The following is a 26,563-nucleotide window of genomic DNA, read 5'->3' on the forward strand; positions in this document are numbered from 1 at the left end:
CTTTTCTCTTTTGCAGGAGGTGCAGCAAAGCTGACCTCAGTAAAATACAGAAGATACCCTGAGAAGAACATTCATGGATCAGATGGACAATGAACTGAGAAAAAAGAGCCAAATGTCTATTAAAATTCATAGTGTCCATATTTGTAGATTGACATAACTTGTAAAAGGTGCCTCCATAAATCACCTTCCTTACCAAACAAGAAATACAACAAAGTGGACGCAAGCTAATCTGTTGCAATGTCTCCACCCTTGTTAAGTGGAGTCACATGTCTCAGATGTAATGGCTTATATTCACTGCTGCTTCTTCTCAGTTTTATCTCGGCCACGTCGGCATCGAAACCCAAAGTCCCACCCCAGACACATCCGAACTCTATTCGTATAGATGGAGACATTACTCTGGGGGGTCTTTTCCCAGTTCATGCAAGAGGTCATGGTGGAAAACCCTGTGGAGAACTTAAAAAAGAGAAAGGAATCCATCGTCTGGAGGCAATGCTGTTTGCTCTGGACCGCATCAACAACGACCACGACCTGCTGCCCAATATCACCCTGGGGGCACGGATTCTGGACACCTGCTCCAGGGACACACATGCACTGGAACAGTCACTGACTTTTGTCCAGGCACTTATAGAGAAAGATGGGATTGATGTGAAGTGTGCGGATGGAGGATCTCCTGTCATTACAAAGCCGGAGAGGGTCGTGGGGGTCATCGGGGCTTCCTCCAGCTCGGTGTCGATCATGGTGGCTAATATCCTGCGCTTGTTTAAGGTAAGTGCCACGTACCTCCTCTGCTTTGATTCTCAGCAGAAGATCTGGATTATGGCAAGCCGTAGCCTAGTGCTTAAGGTACTGGACTAGTAACCAGAAGGTCACTGGTTCAAGCCCCACCATTGCCAGGTTGCTGCTGTTGGACCCTTGAGCAGGGCCCTTAACCCTCAATTGCTCAAACTGTGTACTGTAACTGTAATGTAAGTCGCTTTGGATAAAGGCGTCTGCTAAATGCCGAAAATGTAAATTATGGGTTGTATCCCAAATGTCAGTGTTTGGAAGAATTTACATCTTAATACTGCTAATAGGGTGGCACAGTGGCTTGGTGGGTAGCACTGTCTCCTCACAGAAAGAAGGTCCTGGGTTTGATTTCAAGGTGGAGCAGTCTGGGTCCTTTCTGTGTGGGGTTTGCATGTTCTCCCTGTGTCTGTGTGGGTTTCCTCTGAGAGCTACAGTTTCCTCACACAGTCCCAAGACATGCAAGTGAGGTGAACTGGAGTTATAAAATTGTCCATGAATGTAACCAAAGTGAGTAAAACATGACGTTAAAATCATAATAAATAAATAAATACTGCTAGTAATATTTCTTGTGTAAATTGCACCTAGTCACATTATAAAATATTTTGTCATTGTACATTCACAGTCAAGGAGCTTTACCAGTTGCAAAATTATTAAACAACACTTAAATACAAAGATCTAGAACACAGAGGACACCTTCAGCATTCCTGTCAGTATAAATGGTTTACACATAGAAATGTTCAAGAAATAATTAGTAGTGATGATCCCTGGACAGGTGCGTGAGGCAAGGTCTTACAACACAGATTTATGATCAAGAGGGTAAAAGTAAAGTCACAAGTTGCGCAAAAGGAGTTGCACAATGACATTAAAGCAGCAGGAACAACAGTTAAATAGAATAAATAAATGAGTGAATGAATGGTCATTGTATATAAAACACAACAAAATTGTTCTGTGCAACTCCTTGGAAAACATGAACATACAAGAACATACACTGTCACATACATTCACAAGGTGAAATACGCACAACAATTAAGTCCTTAAATATTTTAAAACTACAGTGATATCTTGAAACTTGACTTCAACACAGTGTTCCTTACATTTACTTTGACTTTTATTTGACTGCAGACAGTTTGAACCCATGTTATTTAAGTTTTGTCTGCTCAACTTCATTTTATTTGTCAATATACCTCCATCCCTACATTTCAGGCCTGCAACACATTCCAAAAAAAGTTGGAACGGGGGCAATTTAGAGCTAGTAATGAGGTGAAAAAATTAAATAATGATGTGATTCCAAACAGGTGATGTCGACAGGTGATTGTAATCATGGTTTGGTAAAAAAGCAGCATCTTTTATGAGCAAAGATGATCAGAGGATCTCCAGGTTGTCAACAAACGTGTGAGAAAATGATTGAAAATTAACCTCAAAGAAAGATTAGAAGGGATTCACTTATTTCCCCCTCTACAGTGCATAATATCATTACATGATTCAGGGAATCGGGGGGAATTTCGGTGCGTAAAGACCAAGGGCGCAAGCTTAAGCTGAACGCCCATGAGCTTCAAACCCCTTAGACGGCACTGCATCAAGAACCGCCACTCAACAACAGCTGATATAACCACATGGATGAGGGATTACTTTGGCAAACCTTTGTCGAGCACTACAATACAGAGTTACATGCACAAATGCCACTTAACACTTTACTGTGCAAAAAAGAAGCCTTATGTTAACCATGTTCAGAAGTGCCGTCGACTTCTCTGGGCTCTGAGGCATCTATGATGGACCATCACACAGTGGAAATGTCTGCTGTGGTCAGATGAATCAGCATTCCAGGTCTTTTTTGGAAAACATGGACGCTGTGTGCTCCGGACCAAAGACGAAAAGGACCATCCAGACTGTTATCAGCAACAAGTCTAAAAGCCAGGGTCTGTCATGGTATGGGGCGGTGTCAGTGCCCTCGGCAAAGGTCATTAACACTTCTGTGATGCAGAAAAGTACATTGAGATCTTAGAGCAACATGTGCTGCCCTGAAGACGTCATCTTTTCCAGGGACGTCCATGCATTTTTCAACTAGACAATGCAGAACCACATGCTGCACACATTACAAAGGCATGGCTGCGGAAGAAGAGGGTACGAGTACTGGACTGGCCTGCCTGCAGTCCTGACCTGTCCCCAGTAGAGAATGTGTGGAGAATTTTGAAACAAAAAATGCAACATAACACATAGAGGTATTATACATGTACAAAAATACCAGAGTAATTGCACATTTAAGAACTTATTGCGCTACAGTACTTGTTATTGCAGTGTTGTTGAAGTAGAGGGGTAAGAGGGCAGTGTTTGTTCAATTCACCAACTGCATTCAGAGGGGTGTGTCCCTAGAACTCTATATAAACAATAAGCAATGCAGTCATCTAGGTTTCTGCACCCCTTACAAAACTTCAAGCCATTTTTACTTACGTTCTGAATATTATTTACCACAGACCATTCAATAATAAAAAACTTTTGACTTTACCTGTATTAGCTAAGCCTTAAGCGACACAGTGAGAACAGTTTATTAGATTTATTATTGCTATAAGACTTCTGAATTATTTTGAAATACTAAAACATCTCTCAGTTTTTCCATACACTGTGTGCACCAACGCAGGCAAATGTGTGCTGTGTGTGAATAATGGACAAATCTGTGATTGTCATTGCTTGCAGGTCTGGAGTCTGGAGTAAGATTGATCTTTTTTTTTATTCTACAGGGACAAAGTCAGTTTTTCAGTATATATACAGCAGGGGTTTTCAACCCTGTGTCTCAAAAAGGTAATACAGCCCGATCCCATCTGAGCCTATTCTATGAGCGCATTATATAAATTCGTGGTTCACTTTTGTAAATCGTAAGTGGTTCTTGCTTTTGATATAGATGAGAGCAGAAAACGTTACTTTACAGAGCCAAGCAGAGGCAAAAGTACATCAGTTACTTAGTTCGTTAGTTCAGGATACTCTGCTTTGACTGACAGAAAACGTTTAGCTCTACAGGCTACCGTTCTGTGGTAATAGGCAGTTTAATTAAGCCTGAGCTTTTTAAGGTAAGCGAGTCACACAAAATGTTCCAGTAGCTGGTTTTTATTTAGTACCGCAACATTCTTTAATAGCAGTAAAAACGGAGAGATGTCTGAGAAAAGAAACTTACGCTTTGCTTCATATGAATCGACTCCTGACTCACTTATATCGTTACTGTGAACAGAGCATCTCCCACTATATACCTCTCTTAAAGACACACACACGTCCTATAACAGCAGTTATTGTTTTTGTCACTATCTTCACTGTTAGCCCTATTTTTAAGATTTTTTTCAGACTGAACTGGATAACATTAAATGTGCATGTGTGCGTGGTCAGCATGAGTAATCAAATGCGTCTCCTGTGGGTGAAAAATGAATTGCTTTAGTTTTTGAAGTAGAAAAAATCTTGAATGCTATGCCATTATCCAGGCAATGCCATGTCCAGGTATCCTGGACAGGGGGGTGCGCCCCACAGGTTGAAAACCCCTGTATTTACAGTATATATAAAAAAAAAAAAAAACTATGCGGTGGCATTCATCAATGCAGATTTGTGATTAAAGATGCATCACAGGCAGGGGGGAAAGTAGCAGATTTGTGGCTGTGATGATACGCCTTCAGCACAGACACTGTAAGCACATTTAAAGCAAGCTAGCGTTAATAAGGATGCTTGCAGTGATTGCTATAATAATCAGTTTTAAGATCACCCACTGCCTCTTTATCCCTAAGCTTCAATTGCATCATGAGCTCTGCTTCACACCTCAGTCCATGTTTTTCAGCTGTCCTCAATCAGCTGTGATCTTTTTTAACCACTTGAACTGAAGAGCTGTATTTTTTCTTCCCTTTGTCCACAGTTCACATATTTCTATCTCTTCAGCAAGACCGCAATTTTCCCGCCATTCAGCCATAAATGCCACTTGTTCTTCTTCATCAGTCATACTGTTTTAGTTGAAGACAGCTCTTTCATCTTATCCTGTAAAAACTTTTCAGTCTATTCAGAAGTGCCAGAGTTTGGATCTCCAGTCCTCCAAAAACTCCAACATTTCCTTTAACATCACAGGACTGGCTACATCTTCTCATTTTTGGGTGAAACTAATTGTACCTGATTGTATTAGACTGAAGTCGGATTAGGTCAGGATTAAACACTAAAGCTGTAAATGAGCTGATGTCATAGTGCATTTATTTAATGATCCTGACTGAAGTACTTACTGAAATTACATAAAGTAGTTTACCACTGAGTGCACGTCTGGTTTAGACAGTTTATACTGAACTCAGGCTTTGACATCTACTGCAGAATTAGTCTACATCACACACACACACACACACACACACACACACACACACATACATTATTTTGCAACAAGTAGACAGAATTAGTAATCAATATTTGAGTGGAAAAAGCTAAAAAAGCAAAAACAAACATCCTTAAATACAATTTTTGTAAAAAATGTAATGAAACCTTAAGTAATCATCCATACACCCCACAAGGACTGATAATTCTCTGTATTTCCTAAATATTTTCACCCTTTTTTTTTACAGATTCTCCCCTAATCTAGTCGTATTACCGATTGTGTTACACTTTACCTCCACTGATACAACCCTTCACTGCTGACTGAGGAGCTTTGCAACTGACACACGCCCCCTCTGACACATGCGCAGTACCAACTGCCTCTTTTCACCTGCACGAGGTGAGTTCATATCCGGATCAGCCTTGTGAACGTAGAGCCACGCCCTGATCAGCAATATTCCCCAACTCTGTGCAGGCGGCATCAATCAGCCAGCAGAGGTCATAATTGCACCAGTTATGAGTAACCCTGGTCCGGCTTTACCCACCCTGTGAACAACAGCCAATCGGTGTTCATGTGGCCGCCCAACCCAGCCAGACGACAGAGCTGAGATTCGATGCGATGTATTTAAAATCCCAGCTCTGGTGCGCTAGCGTGTTTTTTACCGCTGCGCCACCTGAGTGGCTGACAAATGTGATTTTTAAACAGATTTAAAATTATCTTATGAAGTTTGGCAGAATGTGGTGAGTCACAACTCATGTTAGCTTGCAAAGACTGAGCCTTCGGTGGATCCTCCTTTAATGTCCAATCATGTTTACCTCATCCGCAGCGTGATAGCTTGGTGGGTAGCACTGTCGCCTCACATCAACAGCATTCTGAGTCCTTTCTGTGTGAATGACAGACAGTGAATGAATGAAATGAATGTTAACCTCAACTATTACTATTTCTTTTTATTCTGGAATGTTTCAACAGTGTTAGTTTAAAGGTCATTAATAAGGAGTCACTTTTTGAGGTTCCAGCCTCTGACATTCCATTAGATGCTGAAACACTGCTGTTTGGATTTGATTATATTTAACTGCAACAGCTTTAATGAAGTAAGGAACTGATCAGTTATTAGACTCTGTACATTGATTGGGTTAAAATCAGACCCATCTACAACATGCTTTAGGCCAAGTAGCCTGAGTGTAGGAAGCATAGTGTTGTAAATTCTAAAATAAAGTGATCTAGCATAAAACATAAAATCCACCTCAGAACATTAGTCATCCTAAGGGCCCTACTAAATTCATGGGGAAATGTGCTTAATATCAAGGACCTTGTTTTTCAAAAATCACAGATTTGTAAAGTAAAGTGCCACATTTTATGGCAGTCATTAAATTACACTCATAAATGATAGAATAAATGGAAGCTACAATACACAGCACAGCCTATATTAATGGGCTAGAACATCCAGTGATGTTCATGTTCTGTCTCAAAGACGAAAATTCTTGTCCATGTTTTAACATTCATCTCTACAAAATCAGTTGAGAGTTTTTCAAACGCAGTTACCCGAGTCGTTTAGCTGCTTTACACTTTGACATCTTGGACATTTTGTCTAATCGATTGCTAATGTAACAGAGTGTCTTTAGAAATAAACTTTAGAGTAAGAAATAAATTGTACATAGACAAACTATCAGGAGCATAAAACTTTACCAATTGGTTCTTTTGAGGCGCATCACAGACTACAGAGAGATGATCACGTGTGTAGAGAAGCATACTTTTCTTTCGACTATGGAATCCCCAAAGGGACAAAATGCACTCAACACGTAAACACACATCAAACATCGTCAGATCACTACACCACAGAAAAGTCTGTTACACTAACCTAATTGCTGTATGATTGCTAGGACCGCTTCATATTGCATATTGCGCCTCATATTTATTACACAAGAATGAAAAATGTTAAATCGCTAAACACAAACCTTAAATTTTGAATTTCACAGCAAATTGCATGTTACATGGGAAACAGCTCATTTCAGTCTGTGATGCAATTTTCATGGTCGTGAATTAGGTAGGGCCTTAACCATCCTCCATCACAAATCAAATTTGGCTTTTAGCATTTTAGTAGGCATCTGTCAAACCTGGTCTTGTCTGGTTGTTGAGTGCTTAAAATAGTAAAAAGTATGATTCTTCAGTAAAATGAAGGTGTTTACACTGTACTCAACACCAATCCAAAATTCTGAGCTTCACACTACTTTAGTTGATGTGTGTTATAAAAGCTTGCAGATGTGTCAGCGATGACAGCTATTGCTCTAATGTTGCTTCCATCAGCATCTAGAGCTCAGCATCTGACTTGGTTGAGAACAGTTGATTTCTACAGGGTACACACTTCATGGATGAGATGTCGTTGTTGTGTCCACTGGGTTCTCCAGAGTGACCCGGTCTACTGCTAGAACTCTGATATTTTCCTTTGAAGATTACATGACCGAGTGACCAATTTAACACCTGTGACCGCTTTGGGAGCCATCGAGGCATTATATAAAAAATAAAAGAATATTTGTACATGGTGTCTGCAGGCTTTTTTAATACTGTCAAGTCTGTTCAGAAAATCCCCTGGGATTTGTTGCTGGGGAAGGGTGGTGGTGCAGGGGCGAGAAATATCATGTGACTTTGTCACAGTGAAAAACATATGGTAGAAAAACTATAGTTGTGTCCAGTCTTTCTGGTGATAACCTAATTAGCTTATTTATCCATTTAATGTTGTGGTCAGTACAAATATAGACAGCTAAGATTTTATTTACTTTTAATTTTCCTCCTTCTGTTACAGGGTCTTTATAAATTAGCTTTTGTTTCTAGGCTGGGCTTGTATCATTAGTTCCTCTGGCCATGCTTCATTAAATACAAATAGAAGTGACCTTTAAAACAGAAACAAGTCTCAAGTTGGAATAAGTTTTAAATAGTATGTTTTTTTGGTTTACAAACACAACAAAATGGGTAGAGGGCAATCAAATAATCTTAGCAAAAAAAGGAGCTTTTTCAGGGGGTAGTTTAGCTTTAGGGCATTATAATAGTCGCTGAATGGTTAATGGGGTAGGATGTGGTACGACCGCTACAATGGAATGGTCTATCTATTTATCTTCATAATTATAATCCTTACATTACTATCACTATTACTAATAATAATACTACTAGTACTACTACTACTAATAATAATTTTTCATTTCATTTTCAAGCTTTACCACCACTTTTTCGGTGCGGCACTGTGGCTCGGTGGGTAGCACTGTCACATCACAGCAAGATGGTCCTGGGTTTCTGTGTGGTGTTTGCATGTTCTCCCCGTGTTTGCGTGGGTTTCCTCCGGGAGCTCCAGTTTCCTTCCACAGTCCAAAAACATGCAAGTGAGGTGAATTGGAGATACAAAATTGTCCATGACTGTGTTTGACATTAAACTTGTGAACTGATGAATCTTGTGTAACGAGTAACTTCCTGTTCTGTCATGAATGTAACCAAAGTGTAAAACATGACATTAAAAATCCTAATAAATAAATAAACCACTACTGTAAAAGACTACAATTAGGAACAGAAATTTTAAACTAAATAAATGACAACAGTTAAGAATAGAAATTTGTGAATATAAATTTAAAACTAAGTAAAAGACTTCAATTAGAAATAGAAATTTAAAACTAAGTAAAAGACTACAATTAGGAATATAAATGTAAAACTAAATAAATGACGACAGTTAAGAATAGAAATTTGGGAATATGAATTTAAAACTTAGTAAAAGACTTCAATTAGATATAGAAATGTAAAACTAAATAAGACAACAATTAAGAATAGAAAATTGGGAAAATAAATTTAAAACTAAGTAAAAAACTACAATTAGGAATAAAAATGTAAAACTAAATAAGAGACGACAGCTAAGAATAGAAATTTGAAAATAGATATTTCAAACTAAGTAAAAAACCATAATTAGGAATAGAAATGTAAAATTAAATAAGAGACAACAGTTAAGAATAGAAATTTGGTAATAGAAATTTAAAACTAAGTAAAAAAACTACAATTAGAAATAGAAATGTAAAACTAAAAAGACAACAGTTAAGAATAGAAATTTAAAACTAAATAAGACACAACAGTTAAGAATCGAAATTTGGGGATAGAAATTTAAAACTAAGTAAAAAAACTACAATTAGAAATAGAAATGTAAAACTAAAAAGACAACAGCTAATAGGAATTTTAAACTAAGTAAAAAACTACAATTAAGAATAGAAATTTAAAACTAAATAAGACACAACAATTAAGAATAGAAATTTGGGAATAAAAATTTAAAACTAAGTAAAAAAAACTACAATTAGGAATAGAAATGTAAAAGTAAATAAGAGACAACAGTTAAGAATAGAAATTTGGGAATAGAAATTTAAAACTAAGTAAAAAAAAACTACAATTAGGAATAGAAATGTAAAACTAAATTAGAGACAACAGCTAAGAATAGGAATTTAAAACTAAGTAAAAAACTACAATTAAGAATAGAAAGTTTAAACTAAATAAGACTCAACAATTAAGAAAAGAAATTTAAAACTAAATACAAGGCGACAAATAAAAATATAAATTTGAGGATAGAAATTTAAAACTAAGTCAAAGACTACAATTAAAAATAGAAATTTGCGAATAGAAATCTAAAACTAAGATAAATATTGTGCCGTTATCACTTCTATCTAACGTTAATGTCTTAGTGTTCAGCACTAAAGCAGTTTAAGCTTTTCATCTACATAACAAGTGTGCACAGCTCTGTGTTCATGTTTTACAGTACAAACTGTAAAAGATATGATAGTGAAGTCAGCTGCACATCAAACTTCACACTGTTGAATCCTGGGATGTACAGCTGAACTGAATTGAACCTACACTTGTAAGTGCATGTACAACATTAGGGTTTTGATGATTCAGCAGACTAGTGGCCTATTTTGTCTGCTACAGGCTCTGTGACCAGCTGACCGGTAGCAGAGCTGAGATTGGAACTGCACTGTTCGGGGTGTATTACTGCATTGTGCCTAGTGATTCCATGGAAGTCAGACCCATCGCAGCCCTGACCAGGATGGTCAGTGGTAAAAACATGCATATGAAATGAAATGAAATCTTCCTCTTCTTCTTCCTCGGCCTTTGTCCCGTTCGGTTGCGGGGTCGGCTCTCGGCGGATCATGATCCGCATTGATTTGGCACAATTTTTACGCCGGATGCCCTTCCTGACACAACCCTCCCTATTTTATCCGGGCTTGGGAGCGGCACTACAGTGCACTGGTTTGTGCATCTAGCGGCTAGGTATCTATAGGACAATTCAGTGTTTCCAATTAGCCTGGTGGCATGTTTTTGGACTGTGGGAGGAAACCGGAGCACCCTGAGGAAACCCACGCGGACACGGGGAGAACATGCAAACTCCGCACAGAAAGGACCCTGACCGCCCCACCTGGGAAACGAACCCAGGACCTTCTTGCTGTGAGGCGACAGTGCTACCCACTAAGCAACCGTGCCGCCCATATGAAATGAAATGAAATCAATTTTGTTATATCCAGTGTTTTATTAATTTATTAAAAAAATCAATGAACTATTTGTCATAGTTTAGAAAAATAATTAAATTACATTTCATTACATTACATTTTATTAGGCTGCTTGGTCATTTAAATGAATGTAACTGGTGGCAATATGTAGCACTACTCACAGACGCTTGCTAAGCAGAAATAATATATAAATATACAAAAAATGTATGAAGTGTAACACACAGAATTTGTATTCTAGGAAACACTTTGTATTTGAGCTGAATGTTTTCTCTTTCATCTTCGTTTGCAATGGGTTACGCTGGGTTTCTGTGTTCTGCTGTTTTGACTGATGAGGCTTTTATATCTTGGCAGGAAAACACAACAGACTTGGCACACTTCTGCAGCACAACTGCATCACAATAAAACTTCAGATAAGCAAAAGTCCATTTGTTAATGAAATGTACCCCGTCTGAAAGACTGTTCCAGAAAATTAAAGTAGCACTGACAGAGATTATGAATTAGTCAGGAGAAAATATTAAACTTAGATCAAACAGACACAAGTAAAACCATCCACAAATAGAAGTAATAAATCTCCTGTTTAACGTATTGTCAGTGCATCATTTATTCATCCATTCATCTTTTGTTAACGTTTTATCCAATGCATTAAATCAACTACACATTTTTGGCCTAAAATTTATTCTTAAGAGAATAAACAAATTATAAGTGATATAACTGATCATGAAAATGCAGTGTATTTATGTTACTTACATACAAATACACCGATCAGCCATATAGAAGCACTTTGTACTTCTACAATTACTGACTGTAGTCCATCTGTTTCTCTGCATGCTTTGTTAGCCCCCTTTCATGCTGTTCTTCAATGGTCAGGACTCTCCCAGGACCACTGACATGGTGGTGGTGTGTTAGTGTGTGTTGTGCTGGTATGAGTGGATCAGACACAGCAGCGCTGCTGGAGTTTTTAAATACCGTGTCCACTCACTGTCCACTCTATTAGACACTTCTACCTGGTTGGTCCACCTTGTAGATGTAAAGTCAGAGACGATCGCTCATCTATTGCTACTGTTTGAGTTGGTCATCTTCTAGACCTTCATCAGTGGTCACATGACGCTGCCCACGAGGCACTGTCGGCTGGATATTTTTGGTTGGTGTACTATTCTCAGTCCAGCAGTGACAGAGAGGTTTTTAAAATCTCCATCAGCGCTGCTGTGTCTGATCCACTCATACCAGCACAACACACACTAACACACCACCACCATGTCAGTGTCACTGCAGTGCTGAGAATGATCCACCACCCAAATAATACCTGCTCTGTAGTGGTCTTATGGGGGTCCTGACCATTGAAGAACAGCATGAAAGGTGGCTAACAAAGCATGCAGAGAAACAGATGGACTACAGTCAGTAATTGTAGAACTACAAAGTGCTTCTATATGGTAAGAGGAGCTGATTAAATGGACAGTGAGTGTAGAAACAAGGAGGTGGTTTTAATGTTATGGCTGATCAGTGTATGTTACTTACATAAAAATACATTACTAGATATTAAGTCAAATTTATTTTAGAACACTTTTTACTATGTCACAAAGCAGCTTATTATATTTAACTGCAACAACTTTTTTTTTTCTTTTTTCTTTTTGCATTTTTCCTAATTTTCCTCCCAATTTAGTCATATCCAATTACCCAATTGCATTATGCTTCCTCTCTACTGATGCTGATCTCCATTTTTGATTGAGGAGAGCGAGACTGACACACGTCCCCTCCGATACGTGTGCAGTAGCCGACTGCATCTTTTCACCGGCATGAGGCGAGTTCATATGCGGATCAGCTTTCTGTTAAAAGAGACACACCTTGATCAACACAGACTCTGTGCAGGCACCATCAATCAGCCTGCAAAAGTCGCAATTGCACCAGTTACGAGGAACCCTGGTCCGTCTTATCTCACCCTGTGAACAACAGCCAGTTGTCGTTCATGTAGCCGCCAAGCCCAGCTGGATGGCAGAGCCGAGTCTCGGACCGACGAGAACTGCAACAGCTTTAATGAAGTAAAAACTCATCAGTATTTAGACTCTGTACATTGATTGGGTTAAAATCAGACCCATTCAAGAACTGCCCATCTACAACATAAAAAGCATAGTGTTGTAAATCCTGCAATCAAGTGATCTAGCATAAAGCATAAAATCCACGTCATAAAATCCTGGAGTCATCCTCCATCACACTTTAAATTTGGCTTTTAGCATTTAGGCATTTTGGCATCTGTCAAACCTGGTCCTGTCTGGTTGTTGACTGCTAAAAATTAAAGTAAAATTAAACTAAAATGAAGGTGTTTACACTGTACTCAACACCGAATTCTGAGCTTCACACTACTTTGGTTGCTGTGTGTTATAAAAGCTTGCAGATGTGTCACAGATGACAGCTATTGCTCTAACGTTGCTTCCATCAGCATCTGGAACTGAGAACAGTTGATTTCTACAGGGTACACACTTCATGGATGAGATGTCATTGTTGTGTCCACTGGATTCTCCAGAGTGGCCCAGTCTACTGCTAGGACTCTAATATTTTCCTTTGAAGATTACATGACCGAGTGACCAATTTAACACATGTGACCGCTTTTAATCATTGTTTTACCACCGCTTCATCCAGTGTGTTGTATCAGATACAAATTTTTGGCTTAAAAATGTCTCCAATTTCCCCCCAATTTTCTCCGCTAATGTAGTTGTATCCAATTACCCTGATTGCGTTATCCTACCCCTCTACCGATACAACCCCCCACTGCTGACTGAGAAGCTTCGCAACTGACACACACCCCCTCTGACACGTGTGCAGTACCGACTGCATCTTTTCACCTGCACAAGGCGAGTTCATATGTGGATCAGCCTTGTGTACGGAGAGCCAACCCTGCACAGGTGCCATCAATCAGCCAGCAGAAGTCGCAATTGCACCAGTTATGAGGAACCCTGGTCCGGCTCATCCCACCCTGTGAACAACAGCAAATCGTTGTTCACATAGCCGCCCAGCCTAGCCGGATGGCAGAGAACTGCAACAGCTTTACTGAAGTAAGAAACTGATCAGTATTTAGACTGTACATTGATTGGGTTAAAATCAGACCCAGACCCAAGAACTGCCCATCTACAACATGCTTTAGGCCAAGTAGCCAGAATGTAAAAAGCATAGTGTTGTAAAACCTGAAATCAAGTGATCTAGCATAAAACATAAAATCCACCTCAGAACATTAGTCATCCTCCATCACACTTTAAATTTGGCTTTTAGCATTGTACCAGGCATCTGTCAAACCTGGTCTTGTCTGGTTGTTGACTGCTAAAAATTAAAGTATGATTCTTCACTAAAATGAAGGTGTTTACACTGTACTCAACACCGATCCAAAATTCTGAGCTTTACACTACTTTGGTTGATGTGTGTTATGAAAGCTTGCAGATGTGTCACAGATGACACCTATTGCTCAGACGTTGCTTCCATCAGCATCTGGAACTGAGAACAGTTGATTTCTACAGGGTACACACTTCATGGATGAGATGTCATTGTTGTGTCCACTGGATTGTCCAGAGTGACCCGGTCTACTGCTAGGATATTTTCCTTTGAAAATTACACGACCGAGTGACCAATTAAACACCTGTGACCGCTTTCAATCATTGTTTTACCACCGCTTCATCCAGTGTGTTGTATCAACTACAAGTTTTTGGCTTTTTTTCTCCAATTTTTCCCCAGTTTTCTCCCCTAATCTAGTCGTATCCAATTACCCTGATCATGTTATCCTACCCCTCTACCTATACCACCCTCCACTGCTGCATGTGTGCAGTACCAACTGCAGCTTATTCTTAAGAGAATAAATTATAAGCATAAAGATCATGAAAATGCAGTGTATTTTTGTTGCTTACATAAAAATACATTACTATTGTTAACTCCAATTCAGTCAGATTTATTTAAGAACACGTCTTACTATAAACATTGTCTTAAGCAGCTTTACCACAAATCCAGGTCCAAAAATCTTCTGAGAAACAAAAATAATCCTCTATGTGCAGTCTAGAGGATATTTAATTACATTAAAATCATGTATTAGTTCTACAAATAAATAAATACATAACAAAATGTTCTCATACTTATTGCCCCTAGTTTTATAATGACTGATGCCGCTGGCTGAAAGGATTTGCACAGTGATTAGCAATTATAGTGAAGCTAAAGATGCTTTCTAAAGTTCTCAGGAACAAAATCATTAAATAACAACTGAATGTAAACATCTACAATAGCAAAGCAAACTGCTCTGTGATTTTCACACAGCTGCATTCAATATTTCACCACAAAAGCTATTGGCATATATATATATATATATATACATACTGTACATATATATACACAGTGGGGCCAAAAAGTATTTAGTCAGCCACTGATTGTGCAGGTTCTCCTACTTAGAAAGATGAGAGAGGTCTGTAATTTTCATCATAGGTACACTTCAACTATGAGAGACAAAATGAGAAAAAAAATCCAGGAAATCACATTGTAGGATTTTTAAAGAATTTATTTGTAAATTATGGTGGAAAATAAGTATTTGGTCAATAAGAAAAGTTCAACTCAATACTTTGTAACATAACCTTTGTTGGCAATGACAGAGGTCAAACGTTTCCTGTAAGTCTTCACCAGGTTTGCACACACTGTACCTGGTATTTTGGCCCATTCCTCCATGCAGATCTCCTCTAGAGCAGTGATGTTTTGGGGCTGTTGCTGGGCAACACGGACTCCACAGATTTTCTATGGGGTTGAGGTCTGGAGACTGGCTAGGCCACTCCAGGACCTTGAAAGGCTTTTTACGGAGCCACTCCTTCGTTGCCCGAGCGGTGTGTTTGGGATAATTGTCATGCTGGAAGACCCAGCCACGTTCCATCTTCAATGCTCTCACTGATGGAAGGAGGTTTTGGCTTAAAATCTCACGATACATGGACCCATTCATTCTTCGCTGATCAGTTGTCCTGTCCCCTTTGCAGAAAAACAGCCCCAAAGCATGATGTTTCCACCCCCATGCTTCACAGTAGGTATGGTGTTCTTGGGTTCTTCTTCTTCCTCCAAACACGACTAGTTGAGTTTTTACCAAAAAGTTCCATTTTGGTTTCATCTGACCACATGATATTCTCCCAATCCTCTTCTGGATCATCCATATGCTCTCTGGCAAACTTCAGACGGGCCTGGACATGTACTGGCTTAAGCAGGGGGACACGCCTGGCACTGCAGGATTTGAGTCCCTCTCGGCGTAGTGTGTATACTGATGGTAGCCTTTGTTACTTTGGTCCCAGCTCTCTGCAGGTCATTCATCAGGTCCCTCCGTGTAGTTCTGGGATTTTTGCTCACCGTTCTCATGATCATTTTGACCCCACAGGATGAGATCTTGACCCCAAGGGAGATTATCAATGGTCTTGTATGTCTTCCATTTTCTTACAATTGTTCCCACAGTTGATTTATTCACACCAACCTGCTTGCCTATTGTAGATTCACTCTTCCCAGCCTGGTGCAGGTCTACAATTTTCTTCCTGGTGTCCTTCGACAGCTCTTTGGTCTTGGCCATGGTTGAGTTTGGAGTCTGACTGTTTGAGGCTGTGGACAGGTGTCTTTTATACAGATAACGAGGTCAAACAGGTGCCATTAATACATGTAACGAGTGGAGGACAGAAGAGCTTCTTAAAGAAGAAGTTACAGGTCTGTGAGAGCCAGAAATCTTGCTTGTTTGTTATTGACCAAATACTTATTTTCCACCATAATTTACAAATAAATTCTTTAAAAATTTAAAAATATATATAGTATATATATATATATACAGTGTATCACAAAAGTGAGTACACCCCTCACATTTCTGCAGATATTTAAGTATATCTTTTCATGGGACAACACTGACAAAATGACACTTTGACACAATGAAAAGTAGTCTGTGTGCAGCTTATATAACAGCATAAATTTATTCTTCCCTCAAAATAACTCAATATACAGCCATTAATGTCTAAACCACCGGCAACAAAAGTGAGTACACCCCTAAGAGACTACACCCCTAAATGTCCAAATTGAGCACTGCTTGTCATTTTCCCTCCAAAATATCATGTGATTTGTTAGTGTTACTAGGTCTCAGGTGTGCATAGGGAGCAGGTGTGTTCAATTTAGTAGTACAGCTCTCACACTCTCTCATACTGGTCACTGAAAGTTCCAACATGGCACCTCATGGCAAAGAACTCTCTGAGGATCTTAAAAGACGAATTGTTGCGCTACATGAAGATGGCCAAGGCTACAAGAAGATTGCCAACACCCTGAAACTGAGCTGCAGCACAGTGGCCAAGATCATCCAGCGTTTTAAAAGAGCAGGGTCCACTCAGAACAGACCTCGCGTTGGTCGTCCAAAGAAGCTGAGTGCACGTGCTCAGCGTCACATCCAACTGCTGTCTTTGAAAGATAGGCGCAGGAGTGCTGTCAGCATTGCTGCAGAGATTGAAAAGGTGGGGGGTCAGCCTGTCAGTGCTCAGACCATACGCCGCACACTACATCAAATTGGTCTGCATGGCTGTCACCCCAGAAGGAATCCTCTTCTGAAGTCTCTACACAAGAAAGCCCGCAAACAGTTTGCTGAAGACATGTCAACAAAGGACATGGATTACTGGAACCATGTCCTATGGTCTGATGAGACCAAGATTAATTTGTTTGGTTCAGATGGTCTCAAGCATGTGTGGCGGCAATCAGGTGAGGAGTACAAAGATAAGTGTGTCATGCCTACAGTCAAGCATGGTGGTGGGAATGCCATGGTCTGGGGCTGCATGAGTGCAGCAGGTGTTGGGGAGTTACATTTCATTGAGGGACACATGAACTCCAATATGTACTGTGAAATACTGAAGCAGAGCATGATCCCCTCCCTCCGGAAACTGGGTCGCAGGGCAGTGTTCCAGCATGATAATGACCCCAAACACACCTCTAAGACGACCACTGCTTTATTGAAGAAGCTGAGGGTAAAGGTGATGGACTGGCCAAGCATGTCTCCAGACCTAAACCCAATAGAACATCTTTGGGGCATCCTCAAGCGGAAGGTGGAGGAGCGCAAAGTCTCGAATATCCGCCAGCTCCGTGATGTCGTCATGGAGGAGTGGAAAAGCATTCCAGTGGCAACCTGTGAAGCTCTGGTAAACTCCATGCCCAGGAGAGTTAAGGCAGTTTTGGGAAATAATGGTGGCCACACAAAATATTGACACTTCAGGAACTTTCACTAAGGGGTGTACTCACTTTTGTTGCCGGTGGTTTAGACATTAATGGCTGTATATTGAGTTATTTTGAGGGAAGAATAAATTTACACTGTTACATAAGCTGCACACAGACTACTTTTCATTGTGTCAAAGTGTCATTTTGTCAGTGTTGTCCCATGAAAAGATATACTTAAATATCTGCAGAAATGTGAGGGGTGTACTCACTTTTGTGATACACTGTATATACTGATCAGCCATAACATTAAACCACCTCCTTGTTTTCTGCACTTACTGTCCATTTTATCAGCTCCACTTACCATATAGAAGCACTTTGTAGTTTTACAATTACTGTCTGTAGTCCTTCTGTTTCCCATGGGGCGCTGTTGGCTGGATGTTTTTGGTTGGTGGACTATTCTCAGTCCGGCAGGGACAGTGAGGTGTTTAAAAACTCCATCAGCATTGCTCTGTCTGATCATACCAGCACAACACACACTAACACACCACCACCATGTCATATATATATATATATATATATTGTTTATGCATTTTCTCCCCTTTTTCGCGCATCAAGTTGCCCAGTTGCATCACGCTCCCTCTTCACTAATGCCGATCCCGCTCTGATTTGAGGAGAACGAAGCTAACCCACGCCCCCTCCGACACTAGGCGAGTGCAAAATGTTTACGGAGAGACACACCCTTATCTGCACTCTTTCCCCACCTCTTTGCAGGCGCTATCAATCAGCCAGCAGAGGCCGTAGTGCATCAGTTCAGAGGAGTCCCTATCCGGCTTAATACCCCACCCCTATATGAACAACAGGCCAATCGTTGTTCATGTGGCTGCTCAGCCCAACAGGATGGCAGAGCTGAGATTCGATACGACGTATTCGAGATCCCAGCTCTGGTGCGCTAGCATGTGTTTTTACCACTGTGCTACCTGAGCGGCCTTGGTAAATATAATTTAATAAAAATATACATTAGGAAGTCTCAGTAAACAGAAAAGTATATTTACTGATACACTTTAAGTGAAAATAAAACAGATCTAGTTACATAGGTCTAATTTCCAGCTTCTGTGTTTGTTGAAACATTTTTTGGCTTTAATGACCACTAGTAAGTAAGGGCTAACTAACCTCTCACCAAGGTACGGTTTCACAACAGAAGGCATAACATTCCTCCTCAAAATACCCTGGTATTCCTGTGACTCCATGATTCATCACCACATCATCACTGATCCACCTCCTTGCTTGACCGTAGGGATAGTATTCATCTGGTCTTAAGCCGCACCAGACAAACCACTGATCCATACGACCAAACTGTTCTAGTTTTGATTTGTCACTCCACAGAGTGTCTTTGTCTTAGAGCTCTGCAGGAGTATAAACTTTTTTCTGACATATTCTAGTCTATCCTTCCTGTGCTTTTTGGTCAAGAGTGATTGTTAGGTGACCTTTTTATGGTTGCCACTGACACATTTCTCCCAGCCTTCTTCAGGTCATCCTGTATGTGTTTTGCAGTAACACAGGGGTCAACTGCTTAAATTCTGCTCAGGGTCAGGGTGAAACTCCTAGCACAAGGCAGCTAGGCAAGCTGTAGCCTAATGGTTAAGATACTGAACTAGTAATCAGAAGATCGCTGGTTCAAGCCTCACAACTGCCAGGTAGCTGCTGTTGGGCCCTTAACCCTCAATTACTCAGACTGTATAGTGTAACTGTATTGTAAGTCACTTTGGATAAAAGCGTCTGCTAAATGCCAAAAATGTAAATGTAAGGCAGGATTACCCTGAACAGGGCACCAATCTATTGCAGAGCTTTGGACACCCTTGTTAGACATAGCCAATCATGTCTGTGTAGATGCCTGGCTTGCTGATAGCATGACAGGCTAGCCTAATAAACCATTGGCATGGTGGTTAGTTTCATCCAAATACACAAAAATGTTTCTCCAGCAAGCTTGAACAATCATTTCAGTAGAAAATTGTAACACACACACACACACATACACCGATCAGCCATAACATTAAAACCACCTCCTTGTTTCTACACTCACTGTCCATTTTATCAGCTTCACTTACCATATAGAAGCACTTTGTAGTTCTACAATTACTGACTGTAGTTCATCTGTTTCTCTACATACTGTTTTAGTCTGCTTTCACCCTGTTCTTCAATAGTCAGGTCCCCCACAGGACCACCACAGAGCAGGTATTATGTAGGTGGTGGATCATTCCCAGCACTGCAGTGACACTGACATGGTGGTGGTGTGTTAGTGTGTGTTGTGCTGGTATGAGTGGATCAGACACAGCAGTGCTGATGGAGTTTTTAAACACCTCTCTGTCACTGCTGGACTGAGAATAGTCCACCAACCAAAAATATCCTGTGGGCAGCGTCCTGTGATCACTGATGAAGGTCTGGAAGATGACCAACTCAAACAGCAGCAATAGATGAGCGATCGTCTCTGACTTTACATCTACAAGGTGAACCAACTAGGTAGGAGTGTCTAATAGAGTGGACAGTGAGTGGACACGGTATTTAAAAACTCCAGCAGCACTGCTGTGTCTGATCCACTCATACCAGCACAACACACACTAACACACCACCACCATGTCAGTGTCACTGCAGTGCTGAGAATGATCCACCACCCAAATAATACCTGCTCTGTGGTGGTCCTGTGGGGGTCCTGACCATTGAAGAACAGGGTGAATGCAGGCTAAAAAGCATGCAGAGAAACAGATAAACTACAGTCAGTAATTGTAGAACTACAAAGTGCTTCTATATGGTAAGTGGAGCTGATAAAATGGACAGTGAGTGTAGAAACAAGAAGGTGGTTTTAATGTTATGGCTAATCAGTGTAAATCTAGGCATTTTTTAATGCAACGTGTACAAATGTGGTAAACAAGAGATTGATGTTCGGGAATCATAAAAAGGGTTTTGTTTGGAGCGAGAGCAGATGTTTTGTCATGAGCAGTTATTGTGATGATGATAGAGTAAGCTCTGTACATAAAAACAAATGGCATATTAATCATCAGGGATCAGTATAGATTTCTGCTTTGGGTCTTTTTATTCTTCTCCAGGCTTGTTAGATGTGACTGAACTCACAATGAGTCAGTTAGGCAGCTATTTATATACAGTCATCACACAGACAGTTGCAATCGGAAAATATTTAACACCCACTCACCTTTAAAGTTGTTATGCTGACGTGTATAGAACTGAATGAAAATATACAACAGGAAGACTCAGTAAAGAAAGTGAGAATATTTATTAATACATACTAGCGATTTTGAGTTGAAACTCAGCTCATTCTGTCATTTCCTCCTCCAGACACACAAGCCTCAGCTCACATCTCAGCATGTGTGTGAGATATCTCTCTATGAATATCAGCTCATCACCTGAAACTTAATCCCAGCAAGCCAGAGATGATACTTATTCCTGGAGATCGATCTCCAACCCAGGACCTAGTCATCTCTCTTGATGATTCCCAGATCAGACCATTTGACAGTGTGTGAAACCTTGGTGTTGTCCTGGATAACCAGCTGTCCTTCTGTCCTTCTGTGTCGGTTTCTCCTTGACAACATCAATACGATTCGCCCATTTCACCTAATCACATAATACACAGACTGTGAAATGAGCCGTTTCCCATGTAATATGCAATTTGCTGTGTCTCATCCACTCATACCAGCACAACACACACTAACACACCACCACCATGTCAGTGTCACTGCAGTGCTGAGAATCATCCACCACCTAAAGTACATAATACCTGCTCTGTTGTGGTCCTGGGAGAGTCCTGACCATTGAAGAACAGGGTAAAAGCAGGCTAAAAAAGCATGCAGAGAAACAGGTGGACTACAGTCAGTAATTGTAGAACTACAAAGTGCTTCTATATGGTAAGTGGAGCTGAAAAAATGCACACTTGAGTGTAGAAACAAGGATGATCAGTAGTAGCGGAACCCTTTTTCACCCATGCATTCTGCACAGGCGCCTCTCTATCTGCTAATCAGGGTCCTTACACAGCGTTTGAAGACCCCACCCACATAGTCCGGTCATCCCACCCACATAGTCCGGTCATCCCGCCCTGCAGGCACTGCCAGTTATGCCCGCTAGATGGCGCCAAGTTCAGAATCTCGGCACTGGTGTGCTAGTGGAATATCCTGCTGCGCCACCTGGGCGCCCTGATTCCTCTTTTTATTGCATTTTACGAAATGTCCTAACTTTGCCGGAAATGCAATTGCACCCAGTAATTCCACTCAAAATGGACCCACTTTGATCCTGACCAGGAAAAAGTGGTGGTAACCACACTGGACTGCAGGTAAGAGAGGTGCGGGTGCACTTTAAAGCATTTCCTATGCCTCATTAAACATTACTCACAACAAGTCTTTAAAAAGCATTTTGTAATAGGCCTACCTGCCATATAGCTCAGCAGGGGGTGCACATTACAGTATCATGCCTACCTGCTATGCCTTAAATGTCTGGAAGGGGCAGCTGTAGCCTAGTGGTTAAGGTACTGGTCTATTAATCAGAAGTTTGCCGGTTCAAGCCTCACCACTGCTAGGTTGCCACTGTTGGGCCCTTGAGCAAGGCCCTTAACCCTCAATTGCTTAGATTGTATACTGTCACAACTGTAAGTCGCTCTGGATAAAAGCGTCTTCTAAATGCCGAAAATGTAAATGTAAATTCAAGGGGGGCATGGAGGCGCAGAATGATTCATTGTGTCGGATTCTTTAAGTAATGGTCTCTGTCGAGGCGTGACCCACTCTGATGAAGTTGCTACACCTGTACTTCCTAATATACTCTCTGTGTCTTCCACTAGCTCACTTGCAAGTGTTCTTCAGCTCTGGTTTTTGGAACTTAGTCGTTAAACACTAGCAGATTTCTGGTTGCTGGAGCTGGCATGGACACATTTTGAGTTCTGTGTTCTCCCATGGGTGGTGCAGAAGCTTTTAGGGTTCTTTAACTGCTACCAGGGTTTTTTTTAATCCCCTTGTCTGGTTTTTCTGGTCAGTGTTCAGGTTGTCACTCATCGATTGCTACCAAGCGCTCTTTTGTTTCTTCTGGTCTGTCTTTTTGTTTCCCAGGTTTCCTAGTGATCACATGGAGTGCCGTGCCGTGTTTCTGCTCCTGTAAATTCTTGAATTCTGCTTTAGGCTGATTTATGACTTTGTTGTTTCATGTTTTTGTTCCTTTAGTTATTATTTTCTTTCATTTGTTTCTTGGTTAAATCTTCCTAACCAAGAAACAAATAATGTAATTTGAAGTAATAATCTCAGGCATGCTTTAACACCTGGTGCCTCTCTGTAATGAGGTTCTCAGCACCCTGTGATACATTACAAAGTGCTTATATTTTTTGCAAACTGCCAAATCCTGTCAAACATGCCTGCCTTCAACTCCCAATGCACAATTGAGCAGTGATGCGATGATGTGTATACGTGGATATAAAGCTTTTAAATGATCGTCTCTCTGTCTGAAACAGGCTGCTGGAGGACGCTAGAAGTGGCTGTATTTTAATGTTGTATTATTTACTATAATAATGAACTACTGAACAGGGTTGCAGTGTATTCTGAGCCAGCTGGAAACACTGGATACAAAACAATGAAGCATACCTGACGGTGTCAATTCATAGTATTCTCTCATTTGCTTATTAATGCACACATTTAGAGCAGGTCAAGTCTAAGGGAGGTAATTAGTGATTATTAATTAACAGTTAATTAAGTATTATTATGATTTACAGAGTCATTACTGGGATACCAACAGTGCTTTAATGCCTCACTAATTTCACTCTTTCACTGTTGTTTCACAGAAGGGTAACAATACCATATTGCGAATCAAATGTATTTTTATAATTGTTAGTTTAAGATTGACATGCCCAGTGTGAAATTATTTATGTTACAGCTTTTTACCTTCAACAAACAAAGAAATACATACACTATATTGCCAAAAGTATTCAAATCATTGAATTCAGGTGTTCCAATCACTTCCATGGCCACAGGTGTATAAAACAAAGCACCTAGGCATGCAGACTGCTTCTACAAACATTTGTGATAGAATGGGTCGTTCTCAGGAGCTCAGTGAATTCCAGCATGGTACCATGATAGGATGCCACCTGTGCAACAAGTCCAGTCGTGAAATTTCCTCGCCCCTAAGCGATTAGGAACGACAGCAACTCAGCCACAAAGTGATAGGCCACATAAAATGACAGCGGATGCTGAGGCACATAGAGCGCAGAGGTCGCCAACTTTCTGCAGAGTCAATCGCTACAGACCTCCAAACTTCATGTGGCCTTCAGATTAACTCAAGAACAGTGAGTAGAGAGCTTCATGGAATGGGTTTCCATGGCCGAGCAGCTGCATCCAAGCCTTACATCACCAAGCGCAATGCAAAGCGTCGGATGCAGTGGAGACGTGTTCTCTGGAGTGACGAATCACGTTTCTCTGTCTGGCAATCCGATGGACGAGTCTGGGTTTGGCGGTTGCCAGGAGAACGGTACTTGTCTGACTGCATTGTGCCAAGTGTAAAGTTTGGTGGAGGGGGGATTATGGTGTGGGGTTGTTTTTCAGGAGTTGGGCTCGGTTCCTTAGTTCCAGTGAAAGAAGCTCTTAATGCTTCAGCATACCAAGAGATTTTGGACAATTTCATGCTCCCAACTTTGTGGGAACAGTTTGGGGATGGCTCCTTCCTGTTCCAACATGACTGCACATCAGTGCACAAAGCAAGGTCAATAAAGACGTGGATGAGCGAGTCTGGTGTGGAAGAACTTGACTGGCCTGCACAGAGTCCTGACCTCCACCCGATAGAACACCTTTGGGATGAATTAGAGTTGAGACTGTGAGCCAGGCCTTCTCGTCCAACATCAGTGTCTGACCTCACAAATGCGCTTCTGGAAGAATGGCCAATAAACACACTCCTAAACCTTGTGGAAAGCCTTTCCAGAAGAGTTGAAGCTGTTATAGCTGCAAAGGGTTGGCCGACATCATATTAAACCCTATGGATTAAGAATGGGAGTCACTCAAGTTCATACGCGCGTGAAGGCAGACGAGCGAATACTTTTGGCAATATAGTGTACATAAATTAGACTATACAGATACAGTCTAGAAGCAGAAGAAAGCCTTTATTAGTTCCATTGTATGGATCGCCTGGAGTGGACAGGGTTAGGGGCCTTGCTCAAGAACCCAGCAGTGTCTGCATAACAGACACTTCCAATTGATAGGCTAAAGCTCTACCCACTAGGCGTCCACTGTTCCACAAGATATACACTGTATGACCATACGTATTTGGAGAACGCTTCTTATTACTAACTTCAGGTGTTTCAGCCACAACTATTGTGATATGGTGTTAAAATCATATTTCAAGTCAGACAGCTAGACAGTCCTCATTAGTACGGATTTCTTTTGGAGTTATCTGTGGGACTAGAGAGCATTATCAGTCATAATTCTACATCTCATTGGGAAAAGACAGCTAAATTAAGATTAACGTTCCTGTTCATTATCTGCTCAGTGTATACTATACACAAACCCAATTTCCGGGAAGGTTAGAATGTTTAATAACTTGCAGTCAAAAGAAGAAGATTTGTTACTTGTCTAACTACTAGTTAAAACTGAGAAAATTAGAAAAAAAAAAGATTTTAGTGTTTTCACTGATCAACATTGTAGTTTGTAAATATAAACACATTTGGAGTTTGATGCTTACAACACACTCAAAAAAGTTAGGACAGTGGCAAAATAAGAGTAATAAGAGTTACATTGCATATTAAAGTTACAGTATTTGAAACATTCCCTGATAAGCAGGTGAATTTGTTTGTTTATTTATTAGGATTTTGGGCGGCACGGTGGCTTAGTGGGTAGCACTGTCGCCTCACAACAAGAAGGTCTTGGGTTCAATCCCCAGGTGGGGCGGTCCGGGTCCTTTCTGTGCGGAGTTTGCATGTTCTCCCCGTGTCCGCGTGGGTTTCCTCCGGGTACTCCGGTTTCCTCCCACAGTCCAAAAACATGCCACCAGGTTAACTGGAAACACTGAATTGTCCTATAGATACCTAGCCGCTAGATGCACTAGTGCATTGTAGTGCCGGTCCCAAGCCCGGATAAATTAGGGAGGGTTGTGTCAGGAAGGGCATCCGGCGTAAAAATTGTGCCAAATCAATGAGCGATCATGAGGATGACTTGCTGTGGCGACCCCTGAAAAAGGGAAAAAGCCGAAAGAAGAAGAAGAAGAAGATTTATTAGGATTTTTACGTCATGTTTTACACTTTGGTTACCTTTATGACAGAGACGGTAGTTACTCATTACACAAGATTCATCAGTTCACAAGGTTATATCAAACAATTTAGTGTCAACAATTCACCTGACTTGCATGTCTTTGGACTCTGGGAGGAAACCGGAGCACCCGGAGTAAACCCACACAGACACTGGGAGAACATGAAAACTCCACACAGAAAGGACCCGAACCGCCCCATCGAACCCAGGACCTTCTTTCTGTGAGGCGACAGTGCAACCCACTTAGCCACCGTGCTGCCCAGGTGAATTTGTAACAGATGAGGAATCATGATTGTGTATTAAAGAAGAATCCACCAAAGGCTCAGTCTTTATAAGCAATGATGAGTCACGGCTCACCACTTTGTTCCAAACTTTGTTAGAAAATCATCAACCATTTTGAAAAGAACATTTCTTCATGCATTATTGCAAATGATTTAAGTCTTTCACCTTCTTTTGTACGTAATATATTGAAAAGATTTAAAGAATCTGGA

At 40.7% G+C, this 26,563-nt stretch overlaps 1 protein-coding gene across 1 annotated transcript in view; it reads left to right on the top strand.

The window, feature by feature from the left end:
• The first annotated feature begins 237 nt into the window (after positions 1-237).
• The window catches only part of LOC134317133 (metabotropic glutamate receptor 4-like), a 122,361-nt gene continuing 96,035 nt past the window's right edge, over positions 238-26,563 (top strand). Inside the window, exon 1 of the mRNA XM_062997849.1 lies at positions 238-765. Coding sequence (XP_062853919.1) covers positions 238-765 — 528 coding nt within the window. The remainder of the gene's footprint in view (positions 766-26,563) is intronic.

This window comes from Trichomycterus rosablanca, chromosome 6, assembly GCF_030014385.1.
Source record: "Trichomycterus rosablanca isolate fTriRos1 chromosome 6, fTriRos1.hap1, whole genome shotgun sequence".
NCBI classification, from domain to species: Eukaryota; Metazoa; Chordata; class Actinopteri; order Siluriformes; family Trichomycteridae; genus Trichomycterus; species Trichomycterus rosablanca.